At 47.2% G+C, this 17,170-nt stretch overlaps 1 protein-coding gene across 1 annotated transcript in view; it reads left to right on the top strand.

Moving 5' to 3' along the window:
* Window positions 1–15,013, top strand: part of LOC147119494 (uncharacterized) — a 49,472-nt gene extending 34,459 nt beyond the window's left edge. Inside the window, exon 2 of the mRNA XM_085985064.1 lies at window positions 12,578–15,013. Within this exon, the coding sequence (XP_085841190.1) occupies window positions 12,685–14,562 (1,878 nt within the window). The 5' untranslated portion in view covers window positions 12,578–12,684 and the 3' untranslated portion in view covers window positions 14,563–15,013. The remainder of the gene's footprint in view (window positions 1–12,577) is intronic.
* The last annotated feature ends 2,157 nt before the right edge of the window (window positions 15,014–17,170 follow it).

Here is a 17,170-nt window from a genome sequence, read left to right as displayed (position 1 = left end):
TGTGGGGGGAGGGAGAGAGAGAGAGTGTGGGGGAGAGAGAGAGAGAGAGAGAGAGAGAGTGTGTGGGGGGGAGAGAGTGTGTGGGGGAGAGAGTGAGTGTGGGGGAGAGAGAGTGAGTGTGTGGGAGAGAGAGAGAGTGTGTGTGTGGGGGGGAGAGAGAGTGAGTGTGTGTGGGGGGAGAGAGAGTGAGTGTGTGTGGGGGGAGAGAGTGAGTGTGTGTGGGGGGAGAGAGTGAGTGTGTGTGGGGGGAGAGTGAGTGTGTGTGTGTGTGTGGGGGGAGAGAGTGAGTGTGTGTGTGTGTGGGGGAGAGAGAGTGAGTGTGTGTGTGTGTGGGGGGAGAGAGAGTGAGTGTGTGTGTGGGGGGGAGAGAGTGAGTGTGTGTGTGTGGGGGGGGAGAGAGTGAGTGTGTGTGTGGGGGGGAGAGAGAGAGTAAGTGTGTGTGTGGGGGGGAGAGAGAGTGAGTGTTTTAAAATTAAATTTAGTTCTAGTTAAGTTAGTTTAGTTTAGTTTAAGTTTAGATTAGTCTAGACAAAGTAGAGAAGGAAAAGACCGCCAGAAAGACTACCAAAGAAAAAAAAACCCAGAGGAAAATAGAGGGAAAAAAAAGCCAAAGCAAAAAAAAAAGAAACGAGAAGAACTACACAAACCAGTGAACGGCAGCCACACGGGGCTTCAGCAGCGGTGGTTGAGTCGGCGGCATCGGGACCGAGTTCGAGGAGGCGAGGTGACTCGGGCCGCAGCCCAGCGGTCCAGCAACCGGCACAGCCGAGGGGACTCGGGCCGCATCCCAGAAATCGGAACGCAGCCCGGCAACGGGCACAGCGGAGAGGAGTCGGGCCGCATCCCAGAAATCGGCACAGCCGAGGAGATCCGGAACGCAGCCCGGCAATCGGCACAGCGGAGAGGACTCGGGCCGCATCCCAGAAATCGGCACAGCCGAGGAGATTCGGAACGCAGCCCAACAATCCAGCACGGGAAAGGCCCGAGGAGCCAGGCCAGCAGGTACAGAGACCTCTGAGGAGAAGGAGAGCAACCAGAAGGCTCGCAACCAAGACCGTGAGTACAGGGCCCAGGGAGGGAGGCCCAAGGAAAGGCCCGAGGAGCCAGGCCGAAACAGAGGCCCAGAGACCTCTGAGGGGGAGGGGAACAGCCCGAAGGCACCAGGAAACAGCGGCTCACAGACTCGGACTTGAGAAGGGTGAACCCAGGAGCCGAGGCCCAGGGACCACGGGGTCGGAGAGGGGGACCGGGAAAGTTCGCGAACAGGGAGAGGGTAACACCAAACCCGGGGCCCCAGAAAAGCTTATTCTAAGATCAACAATACTTTACCAAAAATGAGCGAATCAGAAGATCCACAACAGCCCCGCTTCCAGATTCCCCCCAACACCACAAAAAAAGCTATAAAAACGATCAAGCATGCTCAGATGAGAGAAAAACCAGAAACTCTCTTTACTGACTGTTACAACAATGGGACAAAAAGTAACCTCATATTCTACTCAGATCAGCCAGCGGCTTGGGTCAGAGCAATAAAATCACACTATACCAGTGTTAAGCTAAAAAATACCGCAAATGGGTCCATAATGAAAATTAACACACCAGGAGACAGTTCAATCACGACTGTCAATGCGTACAATACCGGAACAATATTAGTGCAAGGCAACCTCGACAAATTTGCAACGGCCTTCAGGACACAGAAAAGATCAACTACGAGGGGAATGAACAGCCCCAGAGTGGCCCGCACTCCCCCCAACATTGACAACTTACCAGGAGAAAATCTGCATGGTCAAGGGATGAACGAGCCACACAGTTCAAACCAGACACTAACCCCGGGGAACCACAGCCACACGATACAACTGACAAACCCCAGCATAACTACCACGGAGGAAGCCACACATAGTTCCCCTACCATTCCCAGCCCACCAAGAGAAGAGCAGCATAGCCAGGAAGTGAGTGAGCCTTCCAGGGCCGACCAGCTTAGCCAGGAAGTGAGTGAGCCTTCCAGGGCCGACCAGACACATACCCCGGGATCACACAGCCAGATACAACCGAAAGATAAATTTAATCAATTAGAGATAGAGATGGTTAAACTTAGAGAGGAGGTCCTCAAATTGAATGACAAACAAAAGCAGGAGAGGGAGAGACACAAGAGAGAGCTGAATAGACTTGATAACCAGGTGAATCTACTTAAGAATCAGGTGAAAGAGCTGCAGGAAAAAGAAGAGAGCCATAGAGGAGAGAAAACACCATTAGACCAGCAACCAGAGACTAGAGATAAGACAAGACAGAGCCGGACGGAACGGCTGCACTCCCACACGGAACAAAAGCAACAGACACACAATACAAGGGGTGCCACACAGACCGACCAGCATACTGACTCGCAATCTTCCCCCACCACCATGGAACCACAAGCGAGCCGCTCACAAGAGGTACGCACAAACCAGACACCCCAGCCCAGCACACACACTATGAGTCCAGGCGAAAGCCACCAGACAGTAAACACAAACAAGGCTGACGTCGTAATACTCATAGACTCAAATGGGAAATTTCTATGGGAGAAAAAGCTCTTCCCTAGAAGTAAAGTAGAAAAGATTTGGTGCCCAACAACAGACAGAGCCATGGGATGGCTGACCAAAGCCAGATTAGGCTCCCCCCCGACACATAATAATACACACGGGCACAAATGACCTAAAGGCCAAACAGAAAGAGGTAGCAACATCGCTCAGAGCAATGATTAGGAAGGCAAGCAGTACATTTCCAAACACTAGAATCACTGTTTCCACAATATTGCCGAGAACAGACTTCAACAACAACACAATTCATGAGATAAATGCCAGCATAGCAACAGAATGCGAATCAAACCACAACGTACCCCTGGCCCAACACCCCACCCTCGATGAAGAATGTCTTTACGACCACGTCCACATCCAAAGGCAAAAAATATCGATCTTTGCTAAAGCCCTGAAGGACGTCGCTTTTAACCGGGTCCATACCCAGACTCCAAGAGGACCCCACCCCCCCCCCCCGACCACCAGAGATCAGCGGGGTACATATCAGGAACACTACAAAGACCACCACCACACCAACCGAGACCGGAGAGGATCCCCATGCAAAACAACATTATCAGACCTGCACCACTCCTGTCCCACAGGGGAATAGGACCGCTACCAGCCAGACAGAGGGAGAGATGCACAGGACGTACGCAATACCTCAGACAGAAACAATCCATTAAGAGACAATAAGCAGATGTGCAGCAGCATCTACTTCCGCCTTATGGATCAAGGACTAATTAATAGAAAGAACTGTAACCAAATTGTATTAACTTTTGTAGACAACTGGGGTGATCTTTTTTTCCCCACACTTAGACACGACAAACACGTACCACTCTTTAACCTATCATAGAAAAAGATAAAACTTACCATGAAATCCTTATATATTTCGACCTGGAATATCCAAGGTCTACGCTCTTCAGTGCGAGAAGTGAAGAGTAGGACCCCAGAGTTCATAGAGGAAACTAAAGATCTAGATATTACCATTTTACAGGAAACTTGGTATAAAGGAAAAGGACACACCAGCTGTCCCCAAGGGTACACTGAGCTAGTGGTCCCCTCCAATAAATTACCAAGTGTAACCCAAGGCAGAGACTCCGGAGGCATACTGATCTGGTTTAAAACAGAACTTAAGAATTACATCAAATTTATAAAAAAGGGCGAAAACCATATGTGGCTCAAACTTGAGAGGGAGATTATCTCAAACACCCAAGATGTTTACATTTGCGCACTTTATATCCCTCCAATCGATTCCCCGTACTTTAAAGAGGACACCTTCTCCAACATGGAGGGGGAAATGATCCAATACCAGGCCCAGGGGAACGTGTTGATCTGTGGGGACCTCAATTCAAGAACGGGCGAAGAACCAGACTTCACCAATAATCAGGGAAACAATTACGTATTCGGGAATAACCACTTTGACATCCCTTCCCTTCCATACAGGCATAACTGCGACAAGCAGTCAAATACCAACGGTAAACAGCTACTACAGCTCTGTCGAAACCTGGGTCTGTACATTGTCAATGGTAGGTTCATAGGAGACCTCCTAGGAAGATCGACCTACTGCTCACCTCTTGGCTGCAGCACAGTAGACTATATGATTACAGACTTGGACCCATCCTCTTTCAGAGCATTCACAGTCAAACCACAAACAACACTGTCAGATCACAGCCAAATTACTATGTTTCTCAAAAAGACAGAAACAAACAACATAGAAACACAACCCAGTAAACTGTACAACACCAAAAAATCGTACAGATGGGCCAAAAATGACACGGAAAAATACCAGAAAACAATTAGCAATGCATCAACTCAAGCTCTCTTAGACACCTTTCTGGATAACATATACACTCACAATAAAGAAGGCGTAAACCGGGCAGTTAGTAAACTAAACAATATTTTTGATAATTTGGCAACAAATGCAAACTTGAAAGCTCGCAAGAACAAACCCAAAACAAAAAACTATGAAAAATGGTTTGACCATGATTGCCATAACATGAGGAAAAAACTTAGAAAACTATCAAACCAAAAACACAGACATCCAGAAAATGAGGAATTACGCCTTACTTATTGTCAGACGCTAACACAATACAGAAACACACTCAGGACCAAAAAAGAGCAATTTATTAAGAATACACTCAGCTCCATGGAGGAATCCATTGAGTCGAATTGTTTCTGGGACAACTTGAAAACACTACACAAAAAACAACACGACGATTTGTCCATTCAAAATGGGGACACATGGGTAAACCACTTTGAAAAATTATACCAGAAAAACACACTAAGACCAGAGCAACACCAAATACGCAAAAAACTGGAAAAGCTTGAATTGGCCATAAAAGATAACCAAAACCCGCTAGACGCCATAATAACAGAAAAAGAACTTCTTGAAAAACTCAAGGACCTGCGACCAGGAAAAGCTTGCGGGACAGACGGCATACTAAACGAGATGATTAAACACGCAGACGACAAACTGAAACTGGCTATCCTAAAACTCTTCAACTTGGTTCTGAGTGTCGGTTATTTCCCTGACATCTGGAACAAAGGACTCATAACACCCATATACAAAAGTGGGGACAAAATCGACCCAAACAACTATCGAGGCATCTGTGTAAACAGTAACCTGGGGAAGGTATTCTGTAGCATCATAAACAAAAGACTTATAAACTTCCTTGAAGAGCACAATGTCTTGAGTAAAAGCCAAATTGGATTCCTGCCAAACTATAGAACATCCGATCATATCTTCACCCTACAGACCCTAATTGACAAACACGTTCACCATAACAAAAGCAAAATCTACGCATGCTTTGTAGATTTCCAGAAGGCTTTCGACTCCATCTGGCATGACGGTTTATTCCTGAAACTTATCGAAAGCGGGGTAGGAGGGAAAACATATGATGTAATTAAATCAATGTATACAAACAATAAATGTGCAGTTAAAATTGGAGACAAACAAACAAAATACTTCCCACAGGGGCGGGGGGTGACGCAGGGCTCGCCAATCTCACCGACACTCTTTAATATTTACATTAATGGATTGGCAAAACTACTTGAACAATCTACAGCACCCGGCCTCACCCTATATGAATCCAAGGTTAAATTCCTCCTCTATGCCGACGACCTGGTTCTGCTGTCACCAACTAAGGAGGGTCTACAGCAGAACCTGGACCTGCTGGAGTCGTACTGCCAGACTTGGGCCCTGACAATAAATCCCCAAAAAACCAAAGTCCTTGTGTTCCAGCAAAGATCCAAACAACATGGACCCACAATAAATTTCACAGTAGGAACAACCAAAATTGAACAAACCACTCACTACACATACTTGGGCTTAAAAATCAGTTCTACGGGAAACTTCAAACTGGCTGTGAATGAACTGAAAGAGAAAGCAAGAAGGGCTTTCTATGCCATCAAAAAATCAATCCAAATAGAAATCCCAATTAGCATTTGGCTCAAAATTTTCAAATCAGTAATTGAACCAATTGCACTCTATGGCAGTGAGGTCTGGGGACCACTAACACAACAAGATTTTGCAAAATGGGACAAACACCCAATTGAGATCCTACATGCGGAATTCTGTAAAAGTATCCTCCGGACTCAAAGGAAAACAGTAAACAACGCATGCAGGGCGGAACTAGGCCAATACCCATTAATAATCACTATCCAAAAAAGAGCCACCAAATTTTGGAATCACCTACAAATGAGCAACCCCCAATGCTATCACTACGACGCCCTGAAATGCCAAGAGCTGACCATAAAGAAGAATACCCTCAGTCAACTAGTCCTGGGACTCAATAAAGTAACTAATAACAATACTAACAATAACCAGTCCCAGGACAGTGACAGGGTAACACAAAGAATTCGACCCAACACAATCGTCGCTAAGCAAAAGGAAAAATATCTGTCATATTGGGCAGAAACAACAAAAACCCAAAGCAAACTCAATTGCTACTTGGCCCTAAACAGACAATACAACATAGCTGATTACCTGACCATGGTAAAGGATAACAAACTGAGAAGAACCTTGACAAGGTACAGACTTAGCGAACATAGCCTAGCGATCGAAAAAGGCAGACCAGGCTGCCAAGAGAAGACAGGATATGCTCTCACTGCAGTCAGGGAGTAGTTGAGACAGAGATGCACTTCCTCACAGCCTGTGGAAAATGTCAGGGCATCAGAGAGAATTTCTACCAAAAATTCTCACAAATATGCCCTGAATTCAGAAATCTGACTGACAACCAAAAACTCCCATTCCTACTGGGGGAGGAGAGAAGCTGTGTAACACTGGCGGCACACTATGTTACAGCTTGCCATGAACAGAGGGACAACCAGTAAACTAAGACAAGAGTATATATAAACAAGGCGAATGTATATTTATAAACTCAGGGATATACCTGTTTATACACTGTATGAATGGAACCGCGTTTATGTGTTCAACCATAAATGTATTTTGATGCTTTGGCAACATAAGATGTACCTTATCATGCCAATAAAGTGATTTGTATTGTATTGTATTGTGTGTGTGTGGGGGGGGGGGAGAGAGAGTGAGTGTGTGTGTGTGGGGGGGAGAGAGAGTGAGTGTGTGGGGGAGAGAGTGAGTGTGGGTGGGGGTGGGGGAGAAGGTGGGGGTGGGGGGGAAGGGGGGGTGGGGGGAAGGGGGGTGTGGGGAAGGGGGGTGGGGGGAAGGGGGGGTGTGGGGAAGTGGGTGGGGGGGAAGGGGGGGGGGGAAGTGGGTGGGGGGGAAGGGGGGGGTGTGGAGGGGGGAAGAAGGGAGGGGGTGGGGGAAGGGAGGGGGTGGGGGGAAGAAGGGGGTGGGTGGGGGGGGTGAAGGGGGTGGGTGGGAGTGGGGGGGTGAAGGGGGTGGGTGGGAGGGGGTGTGTGGGGGGTGTGTGTGAGGGGGGGGGTGAAGGGGGTGGGTGGGAGCGGGGGGAAAGGGAGAGCCAGCAGACCCTCTCCCCTCTGCCAGTGTTAGTCCCTGTCTGGGCCGGTAGCCTTGGACTGGAGTTGCGCTGCCGGCCATTGGAGAAGCCTAGGCCTTGGGCTCCTGCACTGACGGGGCCCAGCCTACCTTTTAATACCTTGAAACATGAAACTTAAAGTACTTATAAAACATTTTTGGTAAATCTTTCTATAATATACACTTTACAACCTCACCAATCTTTTTATTAAAAAAGGGGGTCCTCACCTGTCAGTGTGTTGTATCACAAACAACAATGGCCGCCGCTTGCTGTTCAGTTGGAAAGATTAGGCCCTGCCCACACACTCGATTGTTTCTCCAGGACCCGATTGGGAGCACTGAAGCCTCACCCACTCTATGTCCCTGTACTGAGGTGGCCGCGCATGCACTCTGTTACACACTGAATCAAAATGGCGTCGCACTGAAACTTTTCGCCCTCCTTGACAAAGATGGCTGCCGTTAACCTGGGGCTGTCAGCAGAAGAAATCCCCTCAGCTGCAAACACGGGACCTTCAGATAATTATTCGGGGCTTGCGACCTACCCCAGGCCTCCCCACCTACCGACCCCAGGAATGGAGCGGAGGCAGCAGACCCTCTCCCCTCTGCCAGTGTTGGTCCCTGTCTAGGCCGGGAGCCTGGGACTGGAGTTGCGCTGCTGGCGGTTGGAGAAGCCTCGGCCCCGGGCCCCCGCACTGACATGGCCCCGAGAAATAAATCACATACTGGACTCATTTATTACACGCAAATTATATAATGAGCTAGTTGGGCTCCTAAGTACCAAATTTGTGCTGGATAAAATCCCCTCCACACACAGAAAGTGGGAAAAATAAATCAATAGTTAGTAGTTAGGAATCAAGATGGCTGACACTCACCTCGGTTCAGAATGATAAGGCCCGCTCACACACGCACCGATTGGTCAACCGTCAGGTCACTGAAGTGTAGGATTGGTCAATGGTCCTGTCACTCGACTGTAGGATGGCCCGCCCGCACACACAATGAACCCGCCCCCACTCGATGCAAATGAGCGGAATTTTGAACGTTTTTTTGGATACCGTCGGCACAATTTTTGTCCGACCAAAAAGTAAATACGCCTACAAGAGTCCCCTAATGATGAGCTTTCTTTTGATATAACATGTGTTGGTACGCTCTATAACTTTTGATTGTATAGCCAGACAGAGAGACATATCCTTTTATATATAGATAGATAGATAGATATAGATACATATTTTGAATAGCTGGGATCGATCCCTGCGGTACCCCACTAGTCACTGCCTCCCACTTGGAAAAAGACCCGTTTATTCCAACTCTTTGCTTCCTGTCTGCCATCCAGTTCTCTCGCCCCCAATCCCATGTGCCTTAACTTTGCACACTAATCTCTTATGCGGGACCTTATCGAAAGCCTTCTGAAAGTCCAAATACACCACATCCACTGGTTCTCCCTTATCTATTCTACCAGTTACATCCTCAAAAATTTCTAGTAGATTAGTCAAGCACGATTTACCTTTTGTAAATCCATGTTGACTTTGTCCGATCCTGTCACTGTTTTCCAAGTGCTCTGCTATTACATCTTTTATAATGGGCTCTAGCATTTTCCCCACTACCGATGTCAGACTTACCGGTCTATCATTCCCCATTTTCTCACTACCACCTTTTTTGAATAGTGGGGTAACATTAGCTACCCTCCAATCCATGGGAACTGTTCCAGAGTCTATTGAATTTTGGAAGATGACCAGCAATGCATCTACTATTTCTAGGGCCACTTCCTTAAGTACCCTAGGACATAGACTATCAGGCCCTGGGGATTTATCGGCCTTCAATCCTGTCAATTTCCCTAACACCATTTCCTACAAATACTGATTTCTTTCAGTTCCTCCCTCTCATTAGACCCTATGTTCCCCGACATCTCTGGGATGTTATTTGTGTCCTCCTTTGTGAAGACAGAACCAAAGTATGTATTTAATTGGTCTGCTATTTCTTTGTTCCCCATTATAAATTCCCCTGATTCTGACTGCAAGGGACCTACGCTTGACTTTACCAATCTTTTTCTCTTCACATATCTATAAAAGCTTTTACAGTCAGTTTTTATGTTCCTTGCAAGCTTACTCTCATACTCTATTTTCCCTCTCTTAATTAATCCCTTTGTCCTCCTTTGCTGAATCCTAAACTGCTCCCAATCCTCAGGTTTACTGCTTTTTCTGGCCAATTTATATGTCCTCTCCTTGGATCTTATGCTATCCCTAATTTCCCTTGTTAGCCACGGTTGAGTCACCTTTTTTGTTTTATTTTTATGTCATACAGGGATGAACAAATTCTGTAGTTCATCCATGCGATCTTTGAATGTTTGCCATTGCCTATCCACCGTCAACCCTTTGAGTAACATTCCCCAATCAATCCTACCCAACTCGCGCCTCATACCATCGTAGTTTCCTTTATTTAAATTCAGGACCCTAGTCTTTGAGTCAACTACTTCACTCTCCATCTTAATGAAGAATTCTATCATATTATGATCGCTCCGACCCAAGGGGCCTCGCACAACAAGATTGCTAATTAATCCTTTCTCATTACATAACACCCAGTCTAAGATGGCCTGATCTCTAGTTGGTTCCTCAACATATTGGTCCAGGAAACCATCCCGTATACACTCCAGGAATTCCTCCTCCACAGTATTGTTACTAATTTGGTTAGCCCAATCTATATGTAGATTAAAGTCACCCATGATAACTGCTGTGCCCTTATTGCACGCATCTCTAATTTCCCGTTTAATGCCATCCCCAACCTCCGCATTACTGTTTAGAGGTCTGTATACCACTCCCACTAACGTTTTCTGCCCCTTGGTATTTCTCAGTTCTACCCATACAAATTCCACATCATCAGAGCGAATATCCTTCCTTTCAATTATGTTACTCCCCTCTTTAACCAGCAATGCTACCCCACCTCCTTTTCCTTTTTCCCTATCTTTCCTGAATATTGAATACCCCTGGATGTTGAGTTCCCAGCCTTGGTCACCCTGGAGCCATGTTTCCGTAATCCCAATCATATCACATCGTTTACCTCTATTTGCACAGCTAATTCATCCACCTTATTATGAATGCTCCTCCCATTAAGACACAAGGCCTTCAGGCTTGTTTTTTTAACACTCTTACACCTTTTAGAATTATTATTTACTGTGGCCATGTTTGATTTAAAACCTTGCTTTCTCTGACTGCCACTTTTGCTTTTCTCCTTCCTGTCTTATGCTTCTATCCTTGTTTCCCTTTCCTCTGTCTCCCTGCTCAGGTTCCCAACCCCCTGCCATTTTAGTTTAAACCCTCCCCCAGAGCACTAGCAAACACTCCCCCTAGGACATCGGTCCCGGTCCTGCCCAGGTGCAAACCGTCCAGTTTGTACTGGTCCCACCTCCCCCAGAACCGGTTCCAATGTCCCAGGAATTTGAATCCCTCCCCCTTGCACCATTCCTCTAGCCATGTATTCATCTGAAATATCCTTCTATTTCTACTCTGACTAGCACGTGGCACTGGTAGCAATCCTGAGATTAATACCTTTTTAGGTCCTATTTTTTAATTTACCTCCTAACTCCCTATATTCAGCTTTTAGGACCTCATCCCGTTTTTACCTATATCGTTGGTACCTATATGCACCAGCTAATCTGTTTTTGTTATGTTGAGGGATAAATATTGGCCAAGACATAGGAATAACTCCCCTGCTCTTCTTCAAAAAGGGGAGTGGAATTAATTCTATAGCTCTGCCGAAGTGCCGGTACAGGCAGGATAGGCCAAATGGCCGCCTTCTGCGTTGTTTCATTCTGCTTTGATGAACATGGCGGATGCCCTTCCCCTGAATGCCCCGCGAGTGTGAATACGGCCTATGTCCATCAGCAGGGGCGTAGGCGCGGGAAGGGCTGGTCCCCGGAGACCTCCTTCCTGCGCGGGGCATGCGCGGTGCGGCTCCAGGACACTGAGCGGGGGCGAGCGCGGCCTCAGCAACACCGAGTGCGCGTCTCAGGCCCCGAATCAGAGCGGCCGGCCCAGCGGACGTGCGGCCACAGCCCCGGCACCAGGAAACCCAGGGTGCAGCGCCTCCCCCATCCGAGCCGCGGCTTCCCGGATTCTTCAGTCGACTCGGGACAAAGGACAGGAGCCAGGTTCCCAGAATGGCCCGCAGCCCCGGGGAGCATGCGCACTCTCTGCGGGGAAATCAGCGCGTTGGATAGAGCGGTTTCTGGGGCATGGGGAATTGTGGGTGCTGCAGCCGCCATTACTCAGCAGCTGTCGGTAAGAGTTTTATTGCAGGTGACGGAAGGTAGGCTGCCTCTGAAGGTCTTGTTGTATTAGTTTGAGATGGAGGAGACCAACAATTTCCAATGTGAGACTGTCAAGGGAGGTGGATTCTGGGGGAGATTAGGTTGTTAAACAGACACTGTCCCTACAATGTAAAAGAGTATTGTTTTAGGAACAAGTATTTGTGTAGAGCCTTGTAGTCCATTTTACATATACAGATTTTAAAAATTCATTTGATGTGGGCATCACTAGCAAAGCCAGCATATATTGCCAATCCCCAGTTTCCCATTGAGAAGCTGCTGGTGGGCCTTGATCTTGAACCGCTGCAGTCCGTGTGGTGAAGGTAAGGAGTTCCAGGATTTTCACCCAGCGATGATGAAGGAACGGTGATATATGTCCAAGTCAGGATGGTGTGTGACTTGGAGGGGAACTTGGAGGTGATGATGTTCCCATGCACCTGCTTCACTTGGCTTTCTAGGTGGTGGAAGTCACGGGTTCTGTCAAAGTTGTAGTCGAGTAGCAGGTATATAAAGCCCCCGTCCTTCTCCCCCACCCCCACCTCTCTCTCCTCCTATAGAGGCCTTGTGTAGGCCCCGACCGGGTGGCAAGTTCCCTTCCCTGAAGGACATTAGTGAACCAGTTGGCTTTTTATGACAACCCGGCAGCTTTCATGCTGACTTTTTTCTGGTGTCGACCCCACAAATTACCAGATTAATAAAGTTCAATTTCACAACCTACCTTTGTTTTTTGTGGGTTCTCTCTCACACTCCCTCTGTTCCTGTTTTAAATTCATTTTACAGGGCATTAGAAAGGGAGGTTTGCAGACGGGAATCTCAAACCAAACATCACATCAAGATCTGACAGAGTCACTCGATTCATCGGACCTGAATATCATCGGCCTCTGAACATGGAAGCAAAAAGCACCGTTCACAGCAATGAGAAACCGTACACGTGTTCTGTGGGTGGACGAGGCTTCAGCCAATCCTCTGGCCTATCGACACACAAACGCAGTCACAGCATGGAGAAACGGTGTAAATGTGGGGACTGTGGCAAACGATTCAATTACCCATTTGAGCTGCAAACTCATCAGCGCATTCACACCAGGGAGAGACTGTTCACCTGCTCCGTGTGTGAGAAGGGATTCACTCAGTCATCCAACCTGCTGACACACCAGCACATTCACACAAATGAGAGACCTTTTAAATATCCGGACTGCGGGAAGTGCTATAAAAGTTCCGGGGAACTGACGTGCCATCAACGTGTTCACACTGATGAGAGTCCATTCAGGTGCTCTCACTGTGGGACTGGGGTCAGGCAGTCATTTGAATTCACTGTACACCAGTGCACTCACACTGGGAAGAGGCCGTTCACCTGTTCCGTGTGTGGGAAGGGATTCACTCAGTCATCCAACCTTCTGACACACCAGCGAGTTCACACTGGGGAGAAGCCGTTCGCCTGCTCCATGTGTGGGAAGGGATTCACTCAGTCATCCAGTCTCCAGATACACCAACTTGTTCACACTGGTAAGAGACCTTTTAAATGTTCTGACTGTGAGAAGAGCTTTAAAAGTAGAAAGCAGCTGCTGACACACCAGGGAATTCACACCGGGGAGAGGCCGTTCACCTGCTCTGAGTGTGGGAAGGGATTCACTCAGTCATCCAACCTACTGAGACACCAGCGAGTTCACACTGGGGAGAGGCCGTTCACCTGCCCCAAGTGTGGGAAGGGATTCACACAGTCATCCAGTCTCCAGATACACCAACTTGTTCACACTGGCAAAAGACCTTTTCAATGTTCTGACTGTGAGAAGAGCTTTAAAAGTAAAAAGCAGCTACTGACACACCAGCGAGTTCACACCGGGGAGAGGCCATTCATCTGCTCTGAATGTGGGATGGAATTCACTCAGTCATCCAACCTGCTGACTCACCAGCGAATTCACACCGGGGAAAGGCCGTTCACCTGCTCTGTGTGTGGGAAGGGATTCACTCAGTCATCCAACCTGCTGACACACCAGCGAGTTCACACTGGGGAGAAGCCGTTCACCTGCTCTGTGTGTGGGAAGGAATTCACTCAGTCATCTGCCCTGCTGACACACCAGCGCATTCACACTGACGAGAGACCTTTTAAATGCCCGGATTGCGGGAAGTGCTATAAAAGTTCTGGGGAACTGACATGCCATCAACGTGTTCTCACTGACAAGGGCCCATTCATGTGCTCTCACTGCGGGACTGGGTTCAGGGGATCATCTGAACTCACTGTACACCAGCGCACTCACACTGGAAAGAGGCCATTCCCCTGCTCAGTGTGTGGGAAGGGATTCACTGATTCATCCCACCTACTGAGACACCAGCGAGTTCACACTGGGGAGAGGCCATTCACCTGCTCAATGTGTGGGAAGGGATTCACTAATTCATCCAACCTTCTGACACACCAGCGAGTTCACACTGGGGAGAGGCCGTTCACCTGCTCCGTGTGTGAGAAGAGATTCACACAGTCATCCAGTCTCCAGATACACCAACTTGTTCACACTGGTAAGAGACCTTTTCTATGTTCTGACTGTGAGAAGAGCTTTAAAAGCAGAAAGCAGCTGCTGACACACCAGCGAGTTCATACTGGGGAGAGGCCGTTCTCCTGCTCTGAGTGTGGGAAGGGTTTCACTCGGTCATCCAACCTGCTGAGACACCAGCGAGTTCACACTGGGGAGAGACCGTTCACCTGCTCCTTGTGTGGGAAGGGATTCGCTCAGTCATCCAACCTGCTAAAACACCAGCGAGTTCACAAGTGACTACAGGGGTTGGATTCTGCTGTTATTGCTGCTGTTAATCACATCCAGGACTGAACCAAGATCATTCTGACAGTTGGGACTTGTTTCTACTGATGTTAATAACCTCTAGAACTGGGCTAGAGTTTAGTCATAGAATAGAATCATAGAATGATTACAGCACAGAAGGAAGCCATTTGGCCCCTCGAGCTCTCTGCAAGACCACTTCAGCTAGTCCCACTCCTCGCCCTTTCCCCGTAGCCCTGCAATTTTTTTCCTTCAGGTACTTATCCAATTCCCTTTTGAAAGCCACGATTGAATCTGCCTCCACCATCCTCTCAGGCAGTGCATTCCAGATCCTAACCACACGCTATGTAAAAAAGTTTTTCTTCATGTCGCCTTTGGTTCTTCTGCCAATCACCTTAAACCTGTGTCCTCTGGCTCTCGACCCTTCTGCCAATGGGAACAGTTTCTCTATCTAGATCCCTCACGATTTTGAACACCTATCAAATCTCCTCTCAACCTTCTCTGCTCTAAGGAGTACAACCCCAGCTTCTCCAGTCTATCCACGTAACTGAAGTCCCTCATTCCTGGAACCATTCTTGTAAATCTTTTCTGCACCCTCTCTAAAGCTTTCACATCCTTCCTAAAGTGCGGTGCCCAGAATTGGACACAATACTCCAGTTAAGGCGAACCAGTGTTTTATAAAGGTTCATCATAACTTCCTTGCTTTTGGACTCTATGCCTTTATTTATGAAGCCCAGGATCCTGTATGCTTTTTTAACCGCTTTCTCAACCTGCCCTGCCACCTTCAATGATTTGTGCACATATACCCTCAAATCTCTCTATTTATGCACCCACTTTAGAATTGTACCCTTTAGTTTATCTGCCACATATCCACCCATTCCACCAGCCTGTCTATGTCCTCTTGAAGTCTATCCCTGTCCTCCTCACTGTTCATTATACTTCCAAGTTTTGTGTCATCTGTAAATGTTTTAATTGTGCCCTGTACACCCAAGTCCAAATTATTAATATATATCAAGAAAATCAGTGGTCCTAGTATCAACCCTTGGGGAACACCACTGTGTACCTTCCTCCAGTCTGAAAAACAACCGTTCACCACTACTCTCTGTTTTCTGTCACTTAGCCAATTTCGTATCCATGCTGACACTGTCCCTTTTATTCCATGGGCTTCAACTTTGCTGGCGAGCCTATTATGTGGCACTTTAGCAAAGCCTTTTGGAAATCCATGTACACCACGTCAACCGCATTGCCCTCATCAGCCCTGTCTGTACCTTGTCAAAAAATTAAATCAAGTTAGTTAAACACGATTTGCCTTTAACAAATCTGTGCTGGCTTCCCTTAATTAATCCACACTTTTCCAAGTGACTGTTAATTTTGTCCCAGATTATCATTTCTAAAAGCTTCCCCACCACCGAGGTTAAACTGACTGGCCTGTAGCTGCTGGGTTTATCCTTGCACTCTTTTTTGAACAAGGGTGTAACATTTGCAATTCTCCAGTCCTCTGGCACCACCCCTGTAACCAAGGAGAATTGGAAGATTATGGCCAGTACCTCCGCGATTTCTTCCTTCACTTCCCTCAACGTCTTAGGATGCATCCCATCCGGTCCTGGTGACTTATCTACTTTAAGTACAGCCAGCCTTCTAGTACCTCCTCTTTAGCAATTTTTATCCCATCCAGTATCTCCTCTACCTCCTCCTTCACCATGTCTATGGCAGTATCTTCTTCCTTGATAAAGACAGATGCAAAGTACTCATTTAGCACCTCAGCCATGCCCTCTGCCTCCATGCGTAGGTCTTTTTGATCCCTAATCAGCCCCTCCCCTCCTCTTATTATCCGTTTACTATTTATATGCCTATAGAAGACTTTTGGATTACCTTTTATGTTGGCTGCCATTCTATTCTCATACCCTCTCTTTGTCCCTCTTATTTTCTTTTTCATTTCCCCTCTGAACTTTCTACATTTAGCCTGATTCTCAGATGTATTCTTGTCCTGACATCTGTCATACGCCCATTTTTTCTGCTTTATCTTACTCTCTATCTCTTTCATCATCCAGGGAGCCCTGACTTTAGTTGCCCTACCTTGCCCCCTCGTGGAAATGTACCTCGACTTTACCTGAACCATCTCCTCTTTAAAGGCAGCCCATTGTTCCATTACAGTTTTGCTTGCCAACCTTTGATTCCAGTTTACCCGGGCCAGATTCGTTCTCATCCCACTGAAATTGGCCTTCCTCCAGTTAAACATTTTTACTCTAGATTGCTCCCTGTCCTTTTCCATAGCTGAGCTAAACCTTATGATATTATGATCACTGTTCCCTAAATGTTCACCTACTGACACTTGCTCCACTTGACCTACCTCATTCCCCAGAACCAGATCCAGCAATGCCTCCTACCTCGTCGGGCTGGAAACATACTGATCAAGAAAGCTCTCCTGAACACACTTCCGAAATACTTCCACCTCTCTGCCCTTTACACTATTACTATTCCAGTCTATATTAGGATAGTTGCAATCCCCCATTATCACGACTCTATAGTTCTTGCACCTCTCTGTAATTTCCCTGCAAATTTGCTTCTCTATATCCTTCCCACTAGTAGATGGCCAGGATATTCT

This window comes from Somniosus microcephalus, chromosome 4, assembly GCF_052327205.1.
Source record: "Somniosus microcephalus isolate GS21.2 chromosome 4, FLI_Smic_1.0, whole genome shotgun sequence".
In the NCBI taxonomy this organism is placed as follows: Eukaryota; Metazoa; Chordata; class Chondrichthyes; order Squaliformes; family Somniosidae; genus Somniosus; species Somniosus microcephalus.
This window is presented reverse-complemented; position numbering and strand designations above follow the sequence as displayed.